Source organism: Fukomys damarensis, unplaced genomic scaffold (genome assembly GCF_012274545.1).
Source record: "Fukomys damarensis isolate Sample0158 unplaced genomic scaffold, DMR_v1.0_HiC HiC_scaffold_12, whole genome shotgun sequence".
Classification (NCBI taxonomy): domain Eukaryota; kingdom Metazoa; phylum Chordata; class Mammalia; order Rodentia; family Bathyergidae; genus Fukomys; species Fukomys damarensis.
In genome coordinates this window covers 10,323,488-10,340,592 of record NW_022900924.1, presented here as the reverse complement: position 1 = coordinate 10,340,592, position 17,105 = coordinate 10,323,488, and the positions used below count along the sequence as shown (strand labels likewise).

Sequence of the window (17,105 nt, the reverse complement as noted above, 5' to 3'; positions counted from 1 at the left end):
ATATAGGACACATGGATTAATACACATATGACTAGACTATGTACACATATGTGTACATGATCTATCCCTGGATGAATACAATGATTGAAAGCAATGGTTGACGCTGAATAAGGGATCTGGGAAAGGGGGAAGACTTTTACTCTGTATTGTTTAGTATTATTTGTCATTTTTACTATATGATTGCGTTTCTTAGAAAGTAAAAAAAAAAAAAAATCCACACAACTGCAACAGCTCCTAAGGATGGATACGGCTTGCGCAGCCATGGAAACACATGCCTGTAACTGCCTGTAACCTCAGCTACTTGGAAGACTGAGGCAAGAGGACCACAAGTTCAAGCCTACCTCGGGCAATGTAGTGAGGTGGCATCTCAAAATAAAAACTGAAAAGGGCCGGGGATGTACAGTTTAGTATTCCCTGGGTTCAATCTGTGCTACAGTATGGCAAAAAGGAAAAGAATGGATACAGTTTGAATGAGTCCTCCCTACGTTCAGATGATGAAGACACTGAAGTGGGGCCTCTGGGAGGTCCTTAGCATTAGATGAGCCATAAGGGAGGGGATTCCTGACGCATTTCTGAGAAGACAGAGAGAGACCCAGTACAACAAGCTTGCTCTGCCTCACCATGTGGTACCCCGCATTATGCTATGGTGCAGCAAGAAGGCACTCAGCAGCTGCAGCACCGCGCTCTTGGACATCTAGCCTTCAGAACTGCGAGTCAAACAAATGACTTTTCTTTATACACTACCTACTCTCAGGTATTTTGTTATAGCCACAGAAAATCAACTAAGGCAAAAAGCATACCCTCTGGAGTTGAAGACTCTTTTCTGCGGCTGGAAGGCGGTGCGAGCAGGCTCATGGCACTGGGCTGGTGCTCAGGAGACCGCACAATGGCAGACATGGCGATTTGCTGCCTTGCAGTGGCTGGCGTAGACGGGTGAGGGTGGTCCGTGGCTTTGCGATGGGCAGCTGCAGAGAGAGCAGAACAATGCCTTTCGGTTAGCTGAGTCACGAAGGGACTGATTAAGCAGACCGCCCCTGGGCTGTCTTTCAAGGACCCAACTCCCAAAGGACATGCATTGTGCCAACTTGGCAAGACCAGGGAAGTTGTAAATATTTTCGACTTGGGACGTCTGGACTGAAAAATTCATAGGCCATAAACTAAGATGCTAAACTACTCTTGGCCAGTCTCATAGAGATCAGTCCTCTGTCTTGTCCACAGCCTCGAGCGCTTTGCAGAGAGAGCCCCTACCTTCCTCTCGGGCGGAGCGGAGCTCAATGCGGGTCTTCTGAAGGGCCTCCTCTAGCTCTGCACAGCGAGCTTTCTCCTTCTCCAGGGCCAGCTTCAGCTCATTGTACTGCAGAGGAACCTGTGTGGGCAAAGCAGGGTCCTCTTTCCGTCGACTAAATAAACCCTAGCAATGGAAACAGAGATATCTCCTAACTCCTGGAGACTGGCACTGCACACTAGCTAAAGGAAAGCTGACTCGGGCAAGCAGTCCACCAAGGCCAGGCGCATACTCACTGTAAGTGTGTTTAGTAAAAATGGCATGTGAAGGGGGAAGGGGGAGCTGAGCCTCAGCCCGTTCCAGCCAGCTGAAAAAAGAGTGGGGTGTGGGAGTTTTTACCAAGAGGGTTAAAGATGCTTGATTTGCTACCACCTCTTCCTTTAGTATTCCCGTGACAGAAAATTTATTTCCTGAGAGCCTTTCGCCCTCCAGAAAATGAATCAGGAGAGATGGAGCATGGAGCCAGGAGAGAGTTCAGAGGTCACTCCTGCCTTTGAACTTGCCTCATGGTGCTTAGTTACAAGACACAGAGAGGGGTGTTTTTAAAAGGAAATGATGTCAAAACAAGGGGCTTACTTAAAAAATGCAAATAGAAATATTTCTTGTGCATGGAAGACAAAAAGGAAAATAAAATAATGCAATGGAAACAAAATTAACCTAGAAAAATAATAAATGGAAACACCCTAACTACATCAAATGACATAACCAGACAACAATTTGCTGTTAAAACAAAAAAGATTAAATATTGTAAGCATAGCAAACATATACGGTCACACAGTTTGCAACAAAGCTCTTTGGTGAAGCCACCATTCCATAGAGATAGGCAGCCTACGGATGCTGCTCTCAAGATGGCACAGGGACACAGGGACCAACCATTGCTTTCAGTCCTCCCGTCCTTTGTCCTAGGTATTCCAAGTCATCAAGTTCTTTCCTATAAAACTGACGCCACAGCCACCACGGTGTACTAAGGCCTTTGGAAAGAACTGCAAGCTCCTTAGGCACCTTTCTGGAACTGAGAACATTTAACCAACCTCAGTCAAGGACGTCAGTGGTTTGAGAAAGCACAGACTGGGTTTATGAAAAAGCAGTCTTCCCATATGCACCTATACATAGCCCTGTCCACGGTTTGGGTTTTGGTCGGTAGTATTTAACTTTTATGTTATAACTTTTAAAGAGATGGCCCAGTACTAATGGAAGGCCCAGCTGTCCAGCCAGGCACTTGGGACGGTCACTTCAGCTCCCTGGGTTCAGTCTCATAGTGGCACTTAAACAATCAAAAGCACTGGACGAGATCATTTATAAGTCCTTCCTACAAGCCCATACAGGTGACTTTCAAGCTGGCCTAAACCCCCAGATGTTTGACCTACTAATCCTTCTAAGCACAGTATACAAGACTTGCTAATCCCTCTAGAGTCCTACACAAAAATCTTCAAATCTGTTTGGAGCCCTCTATAGATGATCTATGCATAAACCTTTCTCTCTTCTCTCTACACAGCCCCTGCCATTTTCTGTGTGGTGTGGTTGGTAGATGTGTGCGGATGTGTGTGTGTGTGTGTGTATGTGATTCTCTTAGGGAAAGGAACTATGATTTTAATGGCTATGAATATCAAGCACTTTGTCAGACTCGACCAATGATATCGTCTGATAAAGGTTATTTCCAAACCTATTTTCAACCCAAAATAAAACAAGAAAATGTACGTTGTTTTTTTTTCCTTCTGTGTTCCTATGCTTTCATATCACAGTGGTGCCCACTGAGTCATGAGTGATAGAGTGTAACTGCCAATCCCACATGTCAAACCCTTTGACCCACCTTTTTCTTTTTAGCAGGTTGGTCCATTTTGGCTTGCAGAAAATCAATGAGTTTGGTTTGTTGAGAAATAGTGCCTTCCATTTTCACCTTTTCATGAGAATAGAGAACCTGAAATTCACAAAACAAAAATAAGCCCAGAGCCAGACAGAGGTATACTTTTCAAACGTGGTACTTTAAGAAAATAAAAGTAAAACTGTTAGGATTAGTTGTATAGAAAAATTCAAAACACACAGCACTGGATGAAAATTTATTTAGTTCCAATTTTATCATAAGGGAAAAAATAAGATGGATAGATATATGAAAAAGTAAAAATAATAATTAATTATTGGACCCAAGTGGTAGTCAATATGGGAGATCTTCCAACTTCTCTGAAAGTTTGTAAAATTTTATGATTAGAATGTTGGAGAAATATACACAGTATACAACATAAAGATACTGACCAACTTACCAGAGGCTTCTGGACATCAAGCTTTGCCTCAACAGACTCCCAAACACACACACACACACACACACACACACACACACACACACACGCATGCAGCTGGTGCTACAGATAAAACCCCAGGCTTCACGCATGCTCTATCGCTGAGCTCCAACCCCAGCCCTGCAGACAACTTTCAAGCAGATTCTCTTTGCCATTCCCTACCTGAATATTTTCCAGCTGATACTCGAGATCACTTCTTTCTGTCTTCAACAGATCAGCCCGATCAAGAGCTTCTTGAAGCCCTTGAGTGAGACGGAAAATGTGGTTCTTCTGTAGGTCCATCTGCTGCTGTAACTTGGCTTGCTAATGGGGAGAAGGCCCAGAGAAAGGCTTGATGCCGTATGGAATACAGCTTACTTCCCACTGCTCCTAACCCTACTAGGTTCGGTCTTACAATGAAAGTTCAGCTTTTGAAACCATCTCTTTCCAGAAATACCGCTTGGCTTTATTCTAAAATGATACGGTCATGGTTGAAAAGAATTGGCAAGGAAATTTTGGATGGACACAAATCCCCACTACTAACAAGAAGTCCACGGTCAGGATCTGCCTTGCCAGTCAGTCTTATAACTGAGGATGTTTTGGTACCTAAGCACATAAGCCTTCTGACCTGACTGTGAATGCACGGCGATTCAGTGCCGTGTTAACCAAGTTTCATGTGTTCCTGTCTTTCGGTTCTAGGCTCTCAATGGTTGTTAGGAAAAAAAATCACTGTGTAGGGAGTGTGGAATACACAAAGAGGAATTACATCACGCTTTACTCCACAATTGGCATGATTCTCACATGAATAGCCACAATTACATTGTGAGGAGAAGACAAGATCCCAGATATACTACAGCACTTGATAAAACCCAGAAACACTTCAATTTAGTATACTGGAAATAGTTTTGTGCTGCAAATCTCTCTCCAATTTTTACATTTGAAGTCAACCAGAAAATAGGGCAGGTTATAGAGATACTGGTTTTATGACTCTTTCCTAACAAGAATGCTGCTTGATTTCATCCAAGCCTCGGGTTATCACCTAGCTATACTGGCTGTGACCCAAATAATCTCATCCCTGGTTGCCTAGACTCTGCACACTTAAGAACAGAGTGCTATAAAGCAGCAATAAACATCATCATCATGGGGGATTTCAAATGGTCCAGGGTAGATCTCAAAATCCTTCAGCCCAGCATGCCGAGAACAATTTTAACAACAGAATTTTCTAGTCTCCTTCTTACTTTGCTTCTCTCTGCCTATGTTTTTCTTTCCACTTGTACTCCTCATCCGCCCTTCGTCTTCAGAGGTAGCTGATTCCCTGAAGCACTGTGCTGTAGTCTAAACAATCTGGACTGTGCAATTTTATAGACCAGTCCCTCCTTTAAATCCTGACTTTGATACTTAAAAGCAATGTGACCACAGGCAGGGTCGTACTGCCTCTTGGCGTCTCAGTTTCTTCATCTGAGAGTGGATAAAATGCCTTGCCTCCTGCAATGGCACATTGAGCACAGTGCCCAGGAAATAGAAGAAGGTGGTTCATGAGTGTTGATATTCTTTATCTCCTTTGTCTTTCTCCCCTCCATCCAATTCAGTCCCCCATGCAAGTTTCTTATCTGCCTTTTCCCTAGTGGTCCTACCATAAAGGCACAAGATACTAAAGATCAGCTAGCCTGGGTGCATAACCTGGAATTTCTCAATAAAACCACAGAACTCCCTAAAGACAGGAGAAAAAAGAAAAGGAGGGAGGGAGGAAGAGAAGGAAGGAGGGAGGAAAGGGGGAAAGAAAGGGAGGGAACAGCTACAACACTCTCTCAAAGGGAGCTACCAATCCCCCACAAACCAAGTGAGTTCTCTTTGCAAATTACCCTTTTTAGTTTCTTTCCACTATTTTAAGACCATATTAATTACTAGGCAAGAACCAGAGAAACAAGTGCTGTGGACAAGGATCTATTTGATGACAGCCAGGCCCAAAATATGTTTCTAGAATAAGCATATCAACTATCCAGGGGCTTTCTAAGATGTAGGCTGGTTAGTGACTATAATAAAAACTAAATACAAGTAAGAGTGACATTTATGCTCTAGAAATGTTTTTCAAACCTGCTGCAGGGAGGGAAATGGGGGGGTACTCATGGATCAGCGTTAAGACTGAAAAGTGAGCCGGAGCTATACTTATACCCGTGCACCGATTTCACGAAGGTGACAAGAAACCGGGAAGATGAATGAAGGAGCTGGATGACAGATCAAGAAATGCAAAACAATCCCAGTGGGCAGGAAGGAAGGGTCAAAGCCAAACGGAAGAGGTCAACAGGATGGTATTTTTAAACACTTCCACTGCATAAACACAGAACATAAAAATGCTTTAAAATGGGGGGGAATAAAAGGAACCCAAGGAAGGGGAAGTACTGTTTTACAGGTCCATGGAAGTCAGTGGACTGGCTAAACTACCTAAAGAGCTCCAGGTAATTGGCAGAGGTTTATAGAGCCCAGTAGAGAAGTAAAAACTTTCCATTGAAAAAGATCACATTTTAGACCACATCGACTCCTCCCAGAAACTCTTCAGAAAGATAAATCTACCAGAAAAGAACACAGACCTTGGAGGGATCTGAAATGTTTCACTAAGAAAGAGAAGGCAATTTGCAGTGGGAGACATAGGTGATATCTAATTGTCATGGAGATAATAAGAGTAGAAAACATGAGTTGATTCCTCTAAAGTTGTCAGAAAGGTACCTGGCACATAGTAAGTGCTGATTAAACATTAAAGGAATCTCACAATAAATCAGTATTAATCTCTGACTTTGGTTGGATATGTCAGACTACTCTTTTTTTTCCCCCTTTGAGGGCTTACCGCATTTGTTTTAATTTTTTTATTTTTATCATTTGTTTTCGTTCCTTGTGGGGAGTTGGTACATGTACACAATATAGCTTAATCTCTTCATTTATCCCCTGTCCCTTCCCTCCTCCCACCACCCATCTCTTGATCCCCTTCCTGTTTTACATGTGTTTGCAATGCATAATGTTTACATTCCTCGTGGGGAGTCGGTATGTGTATGTGTCTGTGTAGGTAACACATCCCAGCTCCTTCTTTCATTCCCTAATCCTTCCCTCCTCCCCGCTCCGCCTATCTCTTGATCCCCTCCTATCTGAGAAAGATTGATCTCTCTAACTCCTATTACCTGCCTTTTATTTTGCTCTTTATTTATATTTTGGATTTTCATTATTAGACTGCTCTTTAATTTCATGCTGTAATGCAACGGAACCAGTGGGTGAAAGTTGTAGATTTTAGTTCAAAATCAGAAAAGAATCCCTAGGAATTACAGTTGATGAAAAATGGGTTGGGATGTCCAAAGTCATCACAGTAGTTTGGCCAAGGTTCCGTGAGGCCCATCTAAGAGAAGTGTTGGGGTAGAGATTTTTCTACCCTGAAACAGGAGATGAATTTGACACAGATTGCCAAATGGACTTTCATTAGATTGGTGACTGTAAAGTGTCATGTCAAGAAATCTCCTAAGACTATTTCAGGTCCAAGAAGTTGGAAGAAAAATCTATTAGTAAAGTTTGTCAGGGACGGGAATAAGAAGAATAATCACAGGAATACTGAAAAGACAGACACAAAATTCTTCTAATTATATTCCATTTAAAAGTCTCTTACGTATGAACAGGACACTTACATTGAAGTTTGGGGCCATGCTCAAAAAGCACACACCAAAACCAAGGATCCCAACTACATCTGGGCAATAAACAGCATTCATTATATGTGAGGCCTGGGCTCAAACCTCAGCACCACCAAAAATAAATGAATAAATAAAAAGATCATTATTTGTTTCAAAATGGTTTCAACTATCTGTGAAATCTGATTCAAATCCAGGATCAGCCAGATGTCTGTGCTCAAACATCTATCTGGAAGGTACAGAAACTGGAAATGTTCTCACGTAGGTTAGAAGTGAGAATGAGGGACTGAGTCAGGCTTTCAGCATTCTATTCCTAGCACTGTCACTGACTCACCAGGTAACCTTGGACCAAAGTCCTGGGCTGTCCGGGCCGACTCACCCTCCCCAGAAGAAAGAGGACAAGCAACAGCATCAGCTACTTCTGTCTTGTTTCCAGCATGTGGCTAGAGTGGGGACATTGTCTATTCGTGCCAAACACAAAACCATAACACTCTACTCGACCACCAGGTACATTTAAAAGTTCTAGCACAGGATGAACATCCCTAATCCAAAACTGTAAAATCTGAAATGCTCCAAAACCCAAAACTTTCTGAGGGCCAACACAAAGCCACTAGTGAAAAATCTGACACCTGATCTCATGTGATAGGTCACAGTCCAAACAGAGGCATGTTAAAAAAATTGTATAGGGTCGGGGATTTAGCTCAGCGGTTCGGTGGCCTGCCTCGCAAGCACAAGGACCTGAGTTCGATTCCTGGTACAAAAAAAAAAAACTGTATAAAATTACTTTCCATCTATTTGTATAAGATCTTCATAAGGCATAAATAAATTGTGTTTAGACTTGGGTCCCACTCCTATTAGATATATATGTGCAAATATTGCAAAATCCTGGTTCCAAGTATTTTAGATAAAGGATACTCAACCCATATTGTGTTTATAGGGTGATTTGGGGGAATTTTATTCATATATATGTGAATATAAAATTAATTTTATTTTTAAATTTTTCACTATTAAAATATACCTCTTTTTCAAGAGCTAAAGATCTAACCAGGCCCTTCTACATGTGAGGCCACTTTACCATTCTTAAGTGTATAGTTCAGCAGTACTGAGAACAGTCGTATAATTGTGCAACCACCATCTCTCAGCTCAAAAACTTTCTCAAACTCCTACCTGTACTGTTTTTTGTTGTTGTTGTTTTTTGGTTTTTTGAGACAGGGTCTCACTATGTAGTTGAGACTGACCTGGAACTCACTTTGTAGCCCAGGCTGGTCTCAAACTCACAGCGATCCTCCTGCCTCAGCCTCCCGAGTGCTGGGACTACAGGCGTACGCCACCACGCCCTGCTCCCACCTGTACTCTGTAAAGTCACCTGTACTCTGTAAAGTATCATTCGACAAGACACTTCATACTTACTTGCAATATTTTCACTACACTTTTGAAATTTAATAGCATAGCAACATTATTTCTACCAGCAGAGCCCCTGAGGAGCTGTGAGTATCATATGACAACAGAGGATTTTGATTAATTACACTGCCAGGCTCACTACAGGTTAATCAGAATGCTCTTTGGGATTCAAGTTTTCTTTAGACAGCTTTATAAAAATGTATTTGTCCCAGCAGGTCAGCTCTAAGGAACAAAGCAGAATCATTAGTGATTCAACATATAAGGCTTTAGTTGGGAGTGGAAATAGTCATCGATTTAAATAGCAAATTTTCACAGTTTTGTGAAAAGGCGCATGAAATAACATAAAGGAAGGGTTTAGAAGATCAATTTATGCTTGTCATCTTATATCTCAAAAGCATGGCACGATTTTTTTAATTGAATTAAGTGCATGTTCAAAAGTCCTCATGAAATATGGTACTCGGCATAATCTGATCAAATCTGTGCCCTGTGTAGGAAGCTAATTTGCATGGTTGTTCTATCAGCATGAAACAATATATTTTGGATATTAACTAAAGAACAATTTAACTCAATATTCATTCACCCATATATTTAATAAACTTTTTCAGCACATCCTTACTATGTTGTTGAACACTCTCTTAAGCATTATGCGGGAAGATGCAAATGACAGAGACCCTCTGACCTTCAAGGAATATTATTTTAATCTGTTAAACACCTGGTAGAAAATACTATGTGACCACTGTACTCTGCCTCAAAAATTTGTTTCAAAATCTGGGAGTCTAATTTGGATCTGACCATCTGAATGAAACAAATTTTCATTATCAAAATCCCAGCTGGCTGCAGCTCCCCGGTGGTCTACACTCACCTCTTCCAGAAGTCTTTGTTTGAGTTCTCGCTCAGTCTCCAGTTTCTGCTGTAGGCTTCGGGCGTTCATTTCAAGCATGGCATGCTTCTTTTCCAGGTCATTGAGCTGGACATTCAGAAAAACCGGCCATGACAACACATATGGGATGTTAGATGCTAACAACTTTCATAAATGTCCACAAGCCTTCACACAGAAAGAATAATCAAGTTCTAGAGGTTAAAACACAAAGGCTGTTTCAAAAAACCAAAAGTCCCTATCAGTCTCCCACATGAGGACAGGAATTATCTCTAAGGGATGAATCATACGTATAGCTGCAGCAAGTTCTAAGAGGATGGCCCCTCAAGGGTGTATTAATCTGACAGGCTTTGGCTAAATTTAATTAAAAATTATACACGGAGTGTTTAGAACTTGCACAGCATTACAGCTACTGTGATGAAAGGATTTACATGTGGTTGGAAGTGGAGAGGGTAGCTGATAAGTAGACATGCACACACACAAACACACACGCACAATGACTGCTTTGTCAGAGGGAAGTTTGATAAGGTACATAAAAGAGAAAATCATACCAAATAAAGAAAACATGGTATAAGAATATCTAGAGCTTTAAAAGACAGAACTGGCTATTAAATACTTCAAGAATAGTCAGAAAAACACATTCTTTAAGTCAAACATAAAAGGGTTCACTTATCTCTAAAGTATACATTTGTTTTCCTCATGCTTTTATAAAAGTGGTAGCAGGGGTACTGGTGTATATCTGTAATCCTAGCTACTCCAGAGGCTGAAGCAGAAGGATCCCCAGTTCAAGGCCAGCCTGCATAATTTAATGAGACCATATAAAATTTTAAAAGAGATGGGGAAAGCTGGGCATGGTGGTACATGCCTATAATCCCAGCACTCAGGAGGCTGAGGCAGGAGGATTGCTGAGAATTCAAAACCAGCCTGTACTACATTGTGAGCTCCAGATCAGTCTCAACTACATAGCGAGACCCTGTCTCAAAAAACCAAAAAACCAAAAAAAAAAAAAAAAAAAAAAAAAAAAAAAAAAAAAAAAAAAAATGGGCTGTGGCTCAGTGGTAGAGCACATGCCCCGCTCAGCATCCACAAGGGCCTAGGTCCAACCCTCAGCAATGTAAAAGAGAAAAGTAGTAAGCTAGCCTCAGGGAGTTCAGCAGTATTCCTGAGTGGTAAGCTTTAGCCTTGAATTGATTAATCCTGTTTCTATGAATTTCCAGAAGAAAGTAACCATGGATGGGCCCAAAGATTTATATTCATCACAGAGTTATTTATACAGCAAAAGAAAAATTGGAACAAGGCCAAATTTCCAATACAAGGAAAATGCTTAAATTAGTTGCCTGCATGCAGTTTGACTTTTTCAGAATTACATGTTAAAAAAAAATTCATTAACTAACAAAAAGCTTCCAGGGGTATTTTTTTTAAAAGATGTAAGCTGTATATATAGTAGGAATCTAAATTTATAAATAGTATATATGTGTGTACATATAAACATAAGCAAAGAGACTAAATAAATACACCACTATAACAAGGGAATGGCCATTTTTTTCCCTTTACTTTTCTGTGATTTCTATATTTTCTACAATGACCTTAAGTAATTACTTGGTTAAATATAAATATAAGACACAAAATTCAGATTGCTACTCTGTGTGTGTTTATGAGGAAAAGACTATGAGTCCCTGTGTGTATATATTTAAAACTTCTCTGATCTTCGTTTTTATTATCTGCACAACAGTGAAATGCCTAGTCTACGTCTTTCAAGACTATTAGATAAAATGTCTAAAACGTTAGTACGTCTCTTTGTAAATAGGAAACGGTGATGGGACAGAACACATCTATTTCCCATGTGAAATACTACGTACTCACATGTGACATGAGACCTTGCTATGGTTTGAATGTCTTCCCTACAAGTTCCTGTGCTGGAAACTTCATCCCCAATTTCATGTGCTGACGGTAGCTAGGTGAGGCCTTTGGGAAGTTATCATGGTTAGACGAGGTCATGAAGATGGAACTCATGATGACACTCGTGGCTTAATAAGAAGAGACACTTGAGCTGGCTCACTTGCTCCCACTCTGTGATGTGCTCTACCATGCAAGGATGTAGAAAGTCGTCCTCACCGGGTGCCAGCGCTATGCTCTTGGACTTCCCGGTCCCTAGGGCCATGAGCCAAATGAACCGCTATTCTTTATAAATTACCCAGTCTTTAGTATTTTGTTATAGCAACAAAAATATAAAATTGACCCTATCGTGTCCCTGAACTTAGAATAAAGAGAAGCTGAGCCACCTATGATTGCAACAATAGCATGAGCCCGAATCGTTGCTACCATGCTCTTTTCAAGGCGGCACAAAACTAATCCATGAAGTCTGGAAATAAGATAGCAAAAATCAAGAGTTGTACATCAAAATTAAAACCTAGATTGTAGGGTCCAACTAGGCAGATGTTAAAAGTCACTGACTAACAATGGTAATCCAGTACCCACACGTACCTATGTTGTTACCAGCCAAGGATACCCCACACTGAATCACTACTGACGCTTTTGGAGTGAGCAAATGTACATTGATGAAATGTGTTTACCATCAAATGTGATGGCATTTGAATTTGTGTAGAGCAGGCCTTTAAAAGAAGGAAGCGAAAATGTTTTCCGAAAGGCAGACAGGTGCTGACCTTGTCAGAGAGGCTCTCAGCTTTCAGCTTCTGTTCCTTGAGAGCCTGTTGCAGCGCGAGAATCTCGGCCTTGTGTTCCTTCACTGCCAGCTCCACCACCTGGCGAGACTCAGTGATCCGCTGATCAGCTCGCGCCCTGCCAGAAAAACAGGCCGGATTTCAGAAACCCCACCACCACCAGCTGCAGAAAGGAGGCTGGACCACCTTTAATCCTGAGTCCTACCTCCAAATTATGTCTTCCTTTCTGACAGTTTACAAAGATCTGACTCACTTCAGACTTTGGGTAAAACTGTCCTTCAGAGGTAAAATTCCTGTGAGTACGGACTTTGAAAGAGAGGAGAGAAGGCATTTCCAAATGCAGCGGGATTGCATGTGGATGCATCAAGACTGTCACACCCCGCCCATGAGGAGGACATGGAAAGAAGCCTCCCTGAAGAACCCCAGCATGCAGAGGACCATGGGAGACCCCATTCGAGCAAACATTTTCCCTCTTTATAACATATGGAAGGCGTTTGGGTGCTCAGCAGAAAACTAATACTTAAATCTGATGACTGTGTCCAGAATTACCTTAAAGAATACAAAAATTGGAAGCAAACTTAGAAAACCACTTCCTTTTCGCCATGTCAGTACTAACTTTTCCAGCTTCCACGCTTTGGTCTGTACAATCTCCTCCACAGGCAATATTTTCCTTCCTTACTCTACAAACTCACTCCTTACTCGGCCTTCAAGGATGAACTCAAACGCTACGTCCTTCCTAAAACCTTTCCGGATTTCTCTTGTTCTACATTCAAAGCATAAACGTATTTCTTCTCTAGCACACATCGCTCTCTGTTTTAGGTGATAAATATTTGAATGCAGTTTTCCTCCTCCACTAGACTCAGCCTCTGAGGACAAAGATTAAAAATTCTGTTTTACTCATTTCAGTATCCCACACAATTCAAGAAAGAAAGAGCTTTCCCAATTGTCCTGTAAGTAGACATGAAATAAAAGAAGTAGATTAATGCTGACCTTCTTAAGCACAGTCCATAATTATACCTTTGACATGTAGCTGTGTATTTCTTGATTCTGAAACCAGACCTGACCCCTAAAACTATCTCTGAAGGAGTGGGAGGGAAGGGGTTTGTGGGAGAGTGGCTAGAACTTCCAGTAGGGCAAGGGGACCCCAAGGATTTGGAGAGAAACAAAAACAGGGTTTGAAAACAGCAGCTCTTCCTCACTGGGAGGAAACACCCTGACTGGGAGGAAATCAACAAAAGGAAATATATGTACTGGTTTCTCTTGAAACTTAAAGATTCTCCTCCTTTCCTCTAATCTTCTGAAGAACTTAGCATAAATTATCCACCCAACACATGTGAATGAGTCTGCTATGACCAGGTAAATGTGGAAAATACCAAATGGTACAATACAGTCTAATTAAGTGATAAATACTTCTATGTTTAGTTTAGCTTGCTTAGGGAATTCAGAGAACCACAGGGAAGTGATTTCACAGGAAGGTGACCTGTGAGGTTAGGAAGGGTGGTATAATTCAGTTGGGCAGACATAAAGCCAAGGGGCTAATGCTGGCCCATATGACACCTTTGTGCAGACTAAAAAGCGGTTCCTGTTCTTCAAGACCATTTATTTCCATCTGTAAACTGTCATAATGTACTAATTTTGTTAGAACAAAATACTTTCCTGCCATGAGCTATAAAACTGTCATAATAACTCTTCAAATTGATGGCATCTTCAGTGTGAATGGCACTCCCTGCACTGTTATAACCCCAGCAGGAAGGGAACTCAATGCCTGGGGATTTGTGGAAACAAAAGCAGGAAAGCTGCTTAATCGCTTCATTATCATTCTGTACAAAGAAAGAAAGAAGGAAGAGCCCCTCTAGAGAGCAGTGGTTCTCAACTGAGAGCAGTTTTTCCCCCATCTCAGGGGACCCTGGGCACTATCTGGGGTCATTTTTAGCTATCACAACTTGGGAAGAAGGTGGCTACTGGCATCTAATTGATAGAGAACAAGGGATGATGCTCACTCTCCTACAGGGCAGAGGACAGACCTCCATGGTAAAGAATTAACCAGTTCAAAGTGTCAGCAGCGCCGAGTATAGCAGGAAGACTAGCCAGTGCCACAACTACGTCTGGCTACACAGTCACATGGTCACGCTGATAAGAAGGCTGACGAGACCTTCCCTTGACTCCCCGGCTTCTGCACTGGGTCAGTGGCCACCAGCCACTGTTATAGCATCCAACTGACAATGTCCAGAGTTACAACCAGATGACCACCCGACCTGGTTCGCTCAAGAGCATGCTGGACTTAGCCCTGAGAGTACTGCATGCCAGGAAACTTCTCAGTCCTGGACAAGTGAGGATAACTGGTCACCATATTTACAAGTCTTAGGTGGATCCAGCTGCAGTTACCTGTCACCAGCTTTCTGCAAAGAAGAAGTCCCACCTGCTCTGTTTCTCAGTGTCCAGCATTCGCTGTAACTCTCGAACCCGACACTCAAACTGGGACTTCTCGTCACCAAGGACACTCCTCCAGGCCTCCCACTGACGCTCTTTTTCTAGCAGTTCATCATTCAGGGCCTCCAGATCCATGACCTGTTCTTCTAGCATTGTGCACGTGGTCTTCAGAGCCTCCATCGTCTGCAAATCAGTACCACTGAGTTGTGCCTTGTATCAAATGAGGATTTCCTGGAGGTTACTTTTATAGGCTCAGTTTCAGAAAAGTACAAGTTCCTAACTACAGTCTTAAATACAAGTACATCTTTTCTCCTACAGCCTGAAGGGACTGGGCAAGAATAGATGAACGATCACCATACTGCCATCTGAGAGGCAGAACCCAAAGTCAGCCTGGGGTTGGAGTGGCAAGAGTGGCCAAGCTTAAAGCAAATGGCTTCCCAAATCTTCCCACTTTATTTTTTTTAATCAAAATTAAGAACTACCTCCCACTTTTACAAGCCATTTATGAAGCCAGGTGTGGTGGTGCACACCTGTCATCCCAGCACTCGGGAGGCTGAGGCAGGAGGATCCCTGTGACTTTGAGACCAGCCTGGGCTACATAGTGAGTTCCAGGTCAGTCTCAACTCAACTACATAGGGAGATCCTATCTCCAAAAAAAAAAAAAAAGCCATTTATGAAAGCTCAAAACTCAAGCAATAAGATGTGACTGACTGAACAGGAGACTATGTACTGCATGAGAAGGCAACAGATTCTTCTCCTAAATCCTTCCAAGAGTCTTCCAGGGACATCAGAACTTTCTTCACCCTCCTTACTTGCTTCTGGCTGGTGAGCTGCATCTCCCTTTCTGTGATCTCACGGCGGAGATGGTCTACTTCACTTCGCAGCTGAACTATCTCGTCGTTGGCACCTGAAGCCTCATCGAGTTGTTTGGACAAGTAGAAGTTTTGGTTATTGAGCTCAGCGTTGTCTTCGGTGAGCTGATTTAGCTGCTCCTCCAGGTCTGTGATGACCTGCAAGGGGAAAGGAATCCAGTCGCACACCAAGCAAGTTCACTCAAAGTGAGGAACTGCTTCTAGAACTATTAATTTTTAAACCCACGTGAAACTGACAATCAATGTGCCGCTATCTAAACTCGGGGCCAAATCTAAGCTGCAAAGCCCACTCACTTAGTTCTAACACATGTACAATGGGAGAAAAAGAAGTCTCAGTTTCTAACTCAGGGTACATTTGGAAAATACAGCAAAAACAAATCAATCAAAAGTGACTGCTCTATGGATGGGGCAAGTTCAAATGCGATCAAGTTAATATCAGGAGCCAATAAAATAAAGGGGGATGTAATACAAGATGCAAGTTAAAGAAAAAGGAATAATAGCCTCGTATCACAATCATCTAATTAAGCTAAACATGACCTTGACAATATCTGTGTGATGTTATCGTTGGAGATAGCCATAGTCTTAGAAAGCAAAATGCAGTCCTTATAAAGGAAGACTGGCAGAGAAAGATACTAAGAATGATTTGAATAATATCACAGGCAATGAATTCAATTTCATGTAACAAAGAAAAAAATCTTAAGGGAAGCTCAGACTAATCCTCAAAACATTATATATTATGGCATCATTTTATTGGATTTTACTATACAGTTAGCTCTCAGTGTATATGAAATTGTCATTTTATGGAGAGAGATTTAATCTGGTTTTGCTAAATTATTTCCTTGCTCAGTGGCACAATGACTTCAATTTCAGTGCATTTAGCTTTTCTATTCTCTTTGCTGAGATTTAGTATTGGTGCTTGCCGAGAGCTTTTATATAAAATACTTTAGAAGTTTAAGGGCAATTTTCTAATAATAGTTGGAATGAAGCACACAGACTATAAATTAAATTTTATGCAACAAAAAGAAGTAAATTAAAAGGATATGCCTTTAAGCCTTACAGTTATTGTTTCCAATTTTCAAACCTAAAATACACTTAGTTTATGAAATGTTAACATTGTTTCTATGACTAATTCCCTATTTTAGGCCCTTTTATCAATTTTAAAATATCTTCCCAGCCACACAGAATTAAAGGACATCAATTAAACTACATTTGTTCAATGTGGCTCAGAGAAATACAGCTTTTCATTGTATTAACTGAGCTGATAACCTTTTAATGTAGTAAGCAGTCTAATAATTTGCTTTTTAATGTCAAAAACCATGTTAATTCCTAATGTATTGATTTGAGGTGCACTGTTAGCTACCAGAGGGGAATAAAGGTGATTTGCTCAGGTTCTTAGGAAAGATTTATCAAAGAGAAAAAATAAGCTGAAAACCTGTACTGTCATATCTAGCAGTTACATCTTTCTGTAACAGGGTTAAATCTCCTACACTCAGAAACAATGTCTATCTGTCCAAATGACCTCATTCTGGATGTAAAACCCTTCCTCAAGATACTTTTCCTCCTAGACTGTAAATGCTTTTTTTTTTTTTTTTTTAAATTAAAGACGGGCGGGGCGAACTTG

At 41.4% G+C, this 17,105-nt stretch overlaps 1 protein-coding gene across 11 annotated transcripts in view; it reads right to left on the bottom strand.

The window, feature by feature from the left end:
* Nucleotides 1-17,105, bottom strand: part of Cit (citron rho-interacting serine/threonine kinase) — a 168,352-nt gene that overhangs the window by 26,557 nt on the left and 124,690 nt on the right. For 4 of the 11 annotated variants that reach the window (XM_010604064.3, XM_010604065.3, XM_010604072.3 and 1 more), the window contains 8 exons: nt 15,425-15,622; nt 14,602-14,822; nt 12,165-12,300; nt 9,487-9,591; nt 3,742-3,882; nt 3,096-3,203; nt 1,249-1,411; nt 801-965 (listed from right to left, as the gene is read on the bottom strand). In XM_010604064.3, coding sequence (XP_010602366.1) covers nt 801-965; nt 1,249-1,411; nt 3,096-3,203; nt 3,742-3,882; nt 9,487-9,591; nt 12,165-12,300; nt 14,602-14,822; nt 15,425-15,622 — 1,237 coding nt within the window. The remainder of the gene's footprint in view (nt 1-800; nt 966-1,248; nt 1,412-3,095; nt 3,204-3,741; nt 3,883-9,486; nt 9,592-12,164; nt 12,301-14,601; nt 14,823-15,424; nt 15,623-17,105) is intronic. The other 7 variants (XM_010604067.3, XM_010604069.3, XM_010604073.3 and 4 more) reach the window with 3 other exon arrangements.